The sequence below is a fragment of the Hirundo rustica genome, chromosome 9 (genome assembly GCF_015227805.2).
Source record: "Hirundo rustica isolate bHirRus1 chromosome 9, bHirRus1.pri.v3, whole genome shotgun sequence".
Classification (NCBI taxonomy): domain Eukaryota; kingdom Metazoa; phylum Chordata; class Aves; order Passeriformes; family Hirundinidae; genus Hirundo; species Hirundo rustica.
The window spans coordinates 16,638,427-16,648,235 of record NC_053458.1 but is presented as its reverse complement, the minus strand read 5'-3'; the positions used below and the strand labels follow the sequence as shown (position 1 = coordinate 16,648,235).

At 38.1% G+C, this 9,809-nt stretch overlaps 1 protein-coding gene across 1 annotated transcript; it reads right to left on the bottom strand.

Annotated features, from left to right (window-relative positions):
• Position 1: 1 nt before the first annotated feature.
• Positions 2 to 7,713, bottom strand: C9H1orf146 (chromosome 9 C1orf146 homolog). Its single transcript, XM_040072785.2, has 6 exons — positions 7,524 to 7,713; positions 7,051 to 7,162; positions 5,083 to 5,176; positions 3,775 to 3,943; positions 587 to 665; positions 2 to 124 (listed from the first exon to the last, which is right to left on the bottom strand). Exons 2-6 carry the CDS (start codon positions 7,117 to 7,119, stop codon positions 5 to 7), a joined length of 531 nt encoding a protein of 176 aa, XP_039928719.1. The 5' UTR covers positions 7,120 to 7,162; positions 7,524 to 7,713; the 3' UTR covers positions 2 to 4.
• Between the last annotated feature and the right edge of the window lie 2,096 nt (positions 7,714 to 9,809).

Sequence of the window (9,809 nt, the reverse complement as noted above, 5' to 3'; positions counted from 1 at the left end):
TAACTTAATTACAGTCCGATTGATACTCCTGAAGCATCTTCCAAACTGGACTTTTTTCTATTATTTGGGCTTTTGTCATTTCCATTTTGCAACGAGTATCATCTGCTTGTGGCTTGGAAGTTATCTTAGAGAAAAGAAAATTAATATGAGTAGGTATCTTCTGGGTAATAGAATATTCAACATTTTAGTTTTCCAGTAGTAGAAATGCAAAATTATTCAGCAGTGAAATTTGAACCGTGTGTTCTGAAGTAGGTGTTCAGGAATGCTGTACACAGAAGTGATAGCATTTCAACAGGAGTTAACAGTAAATGAAGACAACCCAAATTAACAATGGTAACTAGGAGCCAAACAAGCTCTTAAATATCTAATTTCTTTTCTTAGATGCTATTAAGAGCTAATAGGTTACCTTTAACAGTAGTTTAAAGACTCAGCTAATGCATCAGAGTACCAGTCCTAGCTTAATGTATTAATGGATTGTGGTCAGTACAACACAAAAAGTTCCATTAAGGAAAACCAAGTATTTTATAGTTCTTGGCTTTTCCTGAGTAATACACAAATATTTTTAAGTGTATGCAACTGGACTTACCTTAGCCATAGCTAGCATTAATTTAACAGTTTCGGCAGGATTATGAACTGGTATTACACGTAAATTGCTGCCCAGGAATCTGCACATCAAAATAAATAAGGTTACTTTTAGAATATATATTTAATTTGTTATGCCATAAAACTCAAACAGCATTCCCACATGATGCAAACAGCTTTTTAGTGTGCAGTTCTACTTACAGAGAAGGCTGCTTTTATCTTGAAAGGCAAGTGGAGCATTCATGCTGTTTATAAAGCCATCTGTCCCATTTCTGAACCACTTATTTAGTTGGGATTTGGAAGGGCTCATTTCTTTATCTAGGTCTCTTCAACCATCAATCAGCACTTCTTAAGCATATGTATGTTCAGAGAGAGATAAACCCTCTTCTGTGATATTGATGGAAGACTTTTCAGTGGAAATAAAAAATATTTGGGTTGTTTTTATGGCTGTGGAAGAACACAGCAAAGTATCTAAAAACACTGTGCTAAAAATACTTCAGAATTTGAACTAAATCTTTGTAGTGTGCTATAAATAAAACAACCTGTATTCCAGACACAATCGATTAAGAGTGGGATAATTCCACTACTTTCATGTAAAGACTTGTTCACTCAGTACTTTAACCTAAAATGAACTCTTTCTATAAATAGTATTATTCATATGCATTCATTCTTGAGAAGGGGATCTGAAGATTTAAAATAGTAGCATAAGTTTCATTCAGTGAGGTTATGGAAGAGACATCAAAGCACAGGCAAGCACAGAGCCTCTCCCAAAGAACCGCACCTTAAGTCACAATGACGTTTCCTTTGCTGCTGTTTTCTGTTGTAGAGCTGAAACAGGAGAGGGACTTCACAACAATGAATGAGGAATTGTAAATAACCAAAATGAATTTAAATAATGCAGATGAAGTGCCCAGCTGCTCAGTTGCATAGTCCCCTGTGGCCTCCCCTTGTGCCTGCCACCTGTTCTTCCCCGCAATCTGTCTGGTGACGTGGACTCGCTCACATTAAGACCTCCTGCTGGTAAGGCATCTCATCTGAACTTGTCTGCCCTTGCTTCTAATTAGCAAAACTAAATGTTACAGGCACTGTCCTTCTCTAAGCATAGGCACTTAGGTCCCTGGTGAGTTTTGCTAAAATGTGATAAAGGAACAAGGGTTGGATTTACATTTAGAGATCAGGGAAATGATGCAATTTTGCTGGTACTAGAACAGGCTAAACAAAGCATGAATGAACAAAGTGCAACAAAAGAACAATTACATGTACTTACCTAGATCTATGAAAATCTATTTCTATAACCAGTGTTGCTTCCAATAACAGCAGGTCTAAGTTTAACATTATTAATTTGATTGATGGACAGAATACTGGGCATTTGAACATGTCTGGCCTTTCCTCCAAGGTGTTTAGAACTTACCATCCAGTTGTACTGAGGTTATTTGTGGAATGCTCATTTCAGCTGTGATGATAAACACTACTTTTCTCCCTCTTCCCTCATGCTATATGCAACTTTAAATAAAGTGTTCATGTTGTTAACAAGAATCCTACCATTTTCTTGTAAATAATAATAAAAAATAATCCTTCCCCAACTGCAGCAAAACCATAGATAAACAGAAAGAAGCAGTAGTAGAAGACAACTCGATAATACTAAGGGGCTTTGTTTTTAACAAATCCAACAGGTGGCTTGTAGTTTCAAAGAACATGGCACAAGTTTTAACCCTACCAGGAGAAGCTCAGTCAGTTATCTACAAGCAATAGCAGAACTTCAAGCTGCCAGGTAGTAAAAAAAGCACATGCATTAAAAAAATAAATAAATAAAATAAATAATAATAAAAATAAATAAATAAATAAATAAATATACACACACATAATTGTCCCTTGTCAACATCAATTTGATATTGCTTGCAATGAAAAAACATTTTTTATTTTAATAAAATTACTGACCTTCCAAATGGAATACAGTTCTAAAACATCACATTTTAGTGATCAGCATGTGCACAATACCCATTGTACATAACCACAAAGTAGATTGAGAATTAGCATTGCCATCACCTGAATAATGCGGTCTTGCTGAATGGTGGCTGAACTTTTAAAACCTCTCATGAAAATTTACAACATTTTCACAAACGGGTAATGGATTTCTTACATTTCATCTCATGCACTCTTTATTCATCAGCATTTGGCAGTATGCCCAGGATTTAATGAAACTGGTGCTAGTTACCTCAAGGAGGTAAAGATCAAAGGCTTCATTAGAACAGTCACTTCTTTGAGGCCAAGAATAACAATCGACTGCAGTTAGGGCTACTGTACCTACAAGAAAATAATTCTGACTACAAGCATGGAGCATAATCTGATCGTTCTTGTCAGCAGGTATGTACTAAAATATGCGAGTTTTCTGACTTCATTAGAAATCAAAAGTTTTTAAAAAATCAGTTTTAATATATTTTTATACTTTTGGTGTAAAATAACACTGATTATTTAATTGTTCTAGCACAGTGAAATAGATGTTGTTCCAAGTAAACAGCTGGTAAAAAATCTTCACTTTATAATAAAGCCTTTTCTTATGATGTAAACTTGCCTGTTCTGTTTTGAGAATGACGATGAAAATATGGTTACAGAGCTAAGAAAATCGTTTAATTTTCCAATTCAAAACTTTAAAAATAATTATATTACATAGCCCTAAAAAGATTGAAAGGAATCTTATTCACTATGTTTTGAGGAACATCCTCTTTTGTTACCTGTGATACGTCAGATGGATTCACTTGGTATTCTTTTTATTTGCTATTAATAAACAAATGCTTTAAATGTTTGGGGTTTTTTTACAGTGCATTAATAAAATAAAATTTGTGTATTCCTGAAATAATTCACAAAGGGTGAGGTCAGAAGGGACCACAGTGTGTCAACTCCAACCTCCCTGTTCAGGCAGGGTCATCCCAGAGCACACTGCACAGGATTACATCCAGATGGTTCTGGAAAATCTCCAGTGAGCGAGACGCCACACCCTCTGGGCAATCTGTTCCAGTGCACAGTCATCCTCACAGTGAGGAAGTTCTTCGTCATATTCAGGTGAAATTTCCTGTTCCTCAGTTTCTGTCCATCGCCTCTTGTCCTATTTATTCCTAAAATAATATTTCCAAATCCAAGACTGCTATTTCATTTCTGCTCAGTAATAAGTTCAGTTTGATGTTGAAATCATACCTTCTCTGAATCCTGAACATGACACTCCATTCTTCTGGTCCATGAAGAGCAGCTGACAAAACCAAAAAGCTGTTCCGATGAATGTTTATGAACTTCTGAATCGTTTTGGAAAACTCTTCTTCCCCTGTCCTAAGCAAGTCTTGTGTGTCTGACAGTATAAATGCAATGCCTATTGAGGAAACTGCTGTAAGTGTACAGGTCATGGCAGCAGTGGGATTAAGTTCTCACCACAAACTGGGAAGAACAAGTCTTAAACCAACCATTAGTGTAAAATGCAGTGGAACAGAACACGAATGCATTTCCACATCTCTGACAGGGACATTTGGCCAGTGATGACTAGTAGTTTTAAGATAAAACTACAAATATCTCAGGTTATATTTCTACCATAACACCAAAAAACCACCAACTATTCAATCTGCTACAAGTAGACATATCTGAATGCCTTTGAGAGCACATGCTTCAGGAACAAGCTGCTATAATGGAATGAATTTTGGGCAAATGTAAAAGCTGACTGAAAATCTCAGGAAGTCCTGTTTCTAAATGAAAGAAACAGTTGGAAAATCTTAACAGTTAGCTAAACTGTCTACCATGAAAAATGAACTTACAGCTCTGTCAACCTCAGCTGTTCTGAAAGGGAAAGTCAAGAAGGCTGAAGTGTAGGAGGGTTAACAACTGAGCATACAAAAGTCTCTCTCAATGTGTGCTAGTCCTTAAGGTTCAGGAAAACGGAAGTATCTCATCTACATGTCTAGAATATCTTCTGTTCTAAAAAGGAAAACCAGCTATTTCATGTTTACAGTTTCAGTGATTTCCTAATCAAATCCACTCAAATAATCCTTTCCTCACCTCCTCTGCTAACACCAGCTGTGCAAATTCAACTTAGAAGTCGAAAGCCAAAGGTGTTGGTTCACTCTTACATTTGCAGCCATGTGTACTAAAAATCTTGATGGCAGCTTATGTGTTAGTGGCATTTAGCTTGTTTGCTCAGTTATAACACAAATTTACTGAACAGTTCAGAGTTTGGTGGTGATCACCCAATCTCATGTAGCTGTTCTATAATATGTCCAAAAAAATAAAATACAATGAAAGTGTTAAATCCCCAGCATTACCTGTTTCATCCTCTGATTTACACACAATCATAGCACAGCTCCTTCCACTACTGCACAACAGCCCAACAAGGAAGATTTTATTTAGTTTAGTTTTATTTATTTAGTTTTATTAGTTTTATTTATTTAGTAGCTCACAACTAACTGGCCTGAATTTGTACTTCTTTGGATTTTAAGATTTAAAAACTTTAAAGTACTGTACCAGAAAGAGGAAATATCACAGATCCAGTTTCCACTGATTCTGAATAACGAACTCGGTGTTGTTGCCTCTGCAGAACTGCAGAAATTTCATGATCCTAAATGAATTTTAAAAGGTTATTTGGAAAAGTTTTCAGCCAACGAGTTAGAAATATTCTTAAAGCATCAGCTGAACCACTATAGATAGACCTTTGGCACTGTTGTTCAAAAAGTATTTTTTATTCCACTTTAAAAAAGTACTAAAATGTTAAACATGGTCAATTAAGGAATTTTTGAAGTATTTGATTGGAAGTTACAAAGAGTGAGTAACAATTCTGTATGTGTACGTTCAGTTCGTCTCAGGAAACTCTTGCATAATGCATAAAGAAGCTCAAACATTTTACAGTCTTTTTTGGTAAGATGTGCTAAGGGAGGATTTGCAGAACTGAAGATCATACAGTAGTGTGTTTCTATGACTGATTAATTAGGCTGCATTATTTTCACAGATGTCAGCATCTCAGCTGGAAAATCGTTCAGAAATTCTGTATGGGACATGATTTTCTTTAAAGCTTTTTGACAGAATGCAATCCACACAGGAAAACTAGAACATTGCACTATGCAGCATAATAATCTACAGAATGGAATGTGTTTGGATGTATTTTTCAGCCTGCAAAAAGCATTTCTGCAGTATGTTCCACAGAAGCTGCACGAACACACATATATTAAAGGTTAAATCACTGAACCTTTTTAGCTAATAACATGTTCTTTAACCTACCCATTCAAAACACAGCCAGCCTGCTCATACAGGGAAGTGCAATGATTTAGTGGAAGAGTACAACAGAAAATCTGGATTGCAAGTGAACCTTGAAGGAGACATTAACTAGAAATGTCATGCTTTCAATTGGTCTGGCAAGGGAACACTTAGTGGCAACTCCTTGTAAGGTTTAGCTACATTCTGGGAAAAAAATCTCAGCTGCAAAGCCACTGCTGAATTATTTAATGTACAAATATAAATAATAGCTATATGAAAATGGTAGTTCATAACCAAAACCAGTACAGAAAAGCCATCTTGGATTTGTGTTCAGTTACCTCCACCGCTTTGCTTATGGGGATCCCTTACTGAGAGCAGTAGTTTTGAGTAGAGCTGGGTTAGGAGTGAGTTATGCTGGCACAGCTGATGAAATCACTGCCATCCTTTACCTCTCACCATATTATGGCACAAACATGCACAGTTTACAGGCTGTAAATTCCAAAATGAGTGGGCAAGTAAGTAAAGGCTTTAAACGGAGGTGATTCAGGAATTACTTCAACACAGTTCACCCATTTACACAGTGGAGATGGGGTGATAACCTTGTCAGCCAAGCTAGCATAAGACATCCCTGCTTGTGAATCAAAGCTCTCTTGCCTCTAAATTCTTGCCAGCTGGCATGAAATTGGCCTCAGCTGCAGAAGCTAATTACCAGCTCCTTGACATACCCTTTCACTTTACTTGGGAACGGAGTCAAGGCGTCTGATGTTAACAGAGAAAAATATATATTAATATCTGTAAGAGTCAGTATCTTAAACTGAATTATGTACTTACAGAGTAATTGTCTACCCCATGTTGATACTGTATAGGAAAAAATAAAGTACTTAGGGAGAAATTCAGAAAATTCAGCAACATTTCTGATGGAATTATTTATAGAGCAACTGAAAGAGGCATCAGTGCAGTGCAAAAACGATGAGTCAGGAGAATATCCTAAAGCAGTGTAACTCAGAATAGCAGGTGGCAAGAATACTAAATAGATATGGAAGTAGCTAGGAGAAAATACAGTTGCACACAAAAAGAACCAGTTTTCTAATAGAAGCAGCTTCAGACTAATATCCGTTTTATCCTGAAAAAGCCTGTATTCAGTGACACTGAATAAAATATTTCCATATACAGAATATAGAAAATTCTTCTTTGAGCCTTTCCTAGTGAGTCAGATGTTGGTCTTAACTAGAGGTGTCCTACCTGCAGTGCTGTGCTTATAATGACCGTCGTTATCCACCTTGTCCGCTCCTGCCCGCAACTTTCTGACATTTTTTTTCCGGTGGTTTAATAGCTCTGCAGTGAGGTACTACTTCTGAAAAGTTTGGGAAAAGAGAGACGACAAATACGTCCTGCCAGTTAACGAGGTGAGATGTTTGAAGCACAGGGACACATTAAAGAGCTGGTTAAAAACCAGCGGAGGGGCGGCAGGAGCGAGAGGCGGCTGGGGCGTTTCCGTTCGCCTCTGTGCCAGCTGCTCCCAGAGCCGGCCTCTCCCGGCTCCTTCCCGCCCTGAAATCTGTCCTGCCGTGGGGCTGGAGGCCGTGGCACGGCGGGGGGGGCGGGAAGGGAGCGGGGCCGCCCTCAGCCCTCACCTTCGGCCTTCAGCCTTCAGCCCTCGCCCTCAATCCTCGGCCCTCAGCCTTCAGCCCTCGCCCTCAATCCTCGGCCCTCACCTTCAGCCCTCGCCCTCAATCCTCAGCCTTCAGCCTTCAGCCCTCGCCCTCAATCCTCGGCCTTCAGCCTTCAGCCCTCGCCCTCAATCCTCAGCCTTCAGCACTCGCCCTCAGTCCTCAGCCCTCAGCCTGGGCCCTCAGCCCTCAGGAGCCCCGCGGCGCTGGAGCCCGAGGCTCGAGGGAATGTTCGCAATGGGCGGCGAACTCTGCAGCTATTTCCGGGCAAGAACAGACCAAGTTATTTTCCACAGGACTTACATAAACACAGAATTTTCACAATTCAAGGACAAAAATGCGAAAGCAAGGGGCAGCACCGCTTTCAGTGAAAGAGAAATAGTGAGCGTGCTGGAGCTTCTTTTTTAATCATGTAAGAGGAAATAATACTTCCACATGGTCAAGAGGAGCTGGGATGCTGAACCATTAAAAAAGCAATAGTATCCAGCTCTGCTCTTTACCCAGGCATGAGTCTAGCTTCTCATACTATCTTCTGAAACTGGTATTTTTACCAAAAATTAGATATTTCAGTAAAAGCTTTTTCTTTTTAATCACTCTTTAGGGCCTTTTTAAAATAGAAGAAAGTAACCTCATTTTTATATATTTTAAAATTCTATACATTTATGTAGCAAATCGTTTGGTTAGCATTGAAATAATTAGACATTGAAATAATTTAAAAATTACTCCTTCCAGGCAAGACATGGATTCACATCTGATTTCCCTCTCCTGTTGGTCAAATCCACCCAAGTAATCCTGCTCTGCAAGGGTATGGAAATGTCATGCTACATTACATGTAAGTAAAACATTTCTAATACTGAATTTTTGAGTATTTGTGGAGCACAAAGGTGAAAGTCAGCAAATTAAAGGAAAATAACAGGTGTACTGGGTATCCTGACTACAGCATTCCAGAGAGCAGTGACAGGGCCCACAAACTTGAAACCATGTTCTGTAACACAGTGAAACCCTGTGCTCTGACTGCATACAAAAATCAGGGACTTCAGAACATCAGGAATTACTTTGAAGTACAATTATAAAATAATAGAGCATTTTTATGATGAAGATTTGTGATCCTGCTGACACTTGTCAATATGAATTTTGAATTTATGAGCATGATGAATGAATTTGTTTCAGTACTAGAGAGGGGTAAAGAGAAGGAATTGCTTTGTTTGTAGGGGTTATACTTGATTTATAACACTACAGTGTATCTGAATTCATATTTTGGATTACGTTTAACATGTACATGCATTAATTGAATTACAACTATTCTGAAAGAGAAAAAATAGTAGTAGGGAAGAGGATGGAATAAAGAATGATTCTCCGAGTAAATATCTTCAACAGGTGAGTAGTTTTCAGTTTCTTTAGGTGTAATACTGTTAGAGATGGGCAGTACATAAAAAAAAAAAAAAGGTAAATTATTACATTTAAAATAAAATGTAATTACAAAGAAATACAAATACTGGATTTAGATTCGTATGATACCAGCAGTAACCTTTTTTCCCTGATAGCCACTTACTGTGCATGAAGTTGGACACCTCCAAACTCAGAATATCACTTGAGAAGCATCAAAGTACAATGATGGATAAGTGTGGGATAGTGAGAAAAACACAAATCATAACAGAAGATGCTTCCTATCAGTATTTTGACTCCAGCTGTTATACATTTACTTGTGTAAATTATGTGTCTTAATGAGAGTTGGTAAATATATATACCAGAAACTTAATATATTTCTGCTTGTCAGTTACGTTTGACAATGGGTATTTGAAATAAAAACAGGACTCTTTCTGAGACAGAAGGTTCTGGGCAGAATGGACCCTGGACCCCGCACTGCCTCCTGTGTGAGAGCTGCCCTGGCCTAATGCTTCTCTGGTACAAGTCTGATGCAATGGGACATGCTGAGTCCCTGGGACTCTGCCCAAGGGACAATTCTGGGAGAAGTTTGTTCTGCAATACCATTTGAGTATTTAATGACTTGGCCTTCTCTTTTTTTTTTTTTTTTTTTTTTTTTTTGAGCCTGAATGTCAGAACACTAATTAAGTAGAGCTTGGACTCAAAGAATATGGATTTTTCTGAATTGTGTGTTCTTCAGAGCATTCTTCTCCACAGTAATTTCTTTTCCCAAAAGAGACCTTTGAGGGATCCTGTGCTATCTGATGAGCTGAAGTTATTTTCCTGCTTACTGATAGCTCTGCTGTTACAGTTTCTGACATTTGGCTAGTCTTAGCTGTAAATCTCAGAAGCATTTCTTCCCCACACACTACCCACATGGTGCATTTCACATACAGGTGAAGGTGC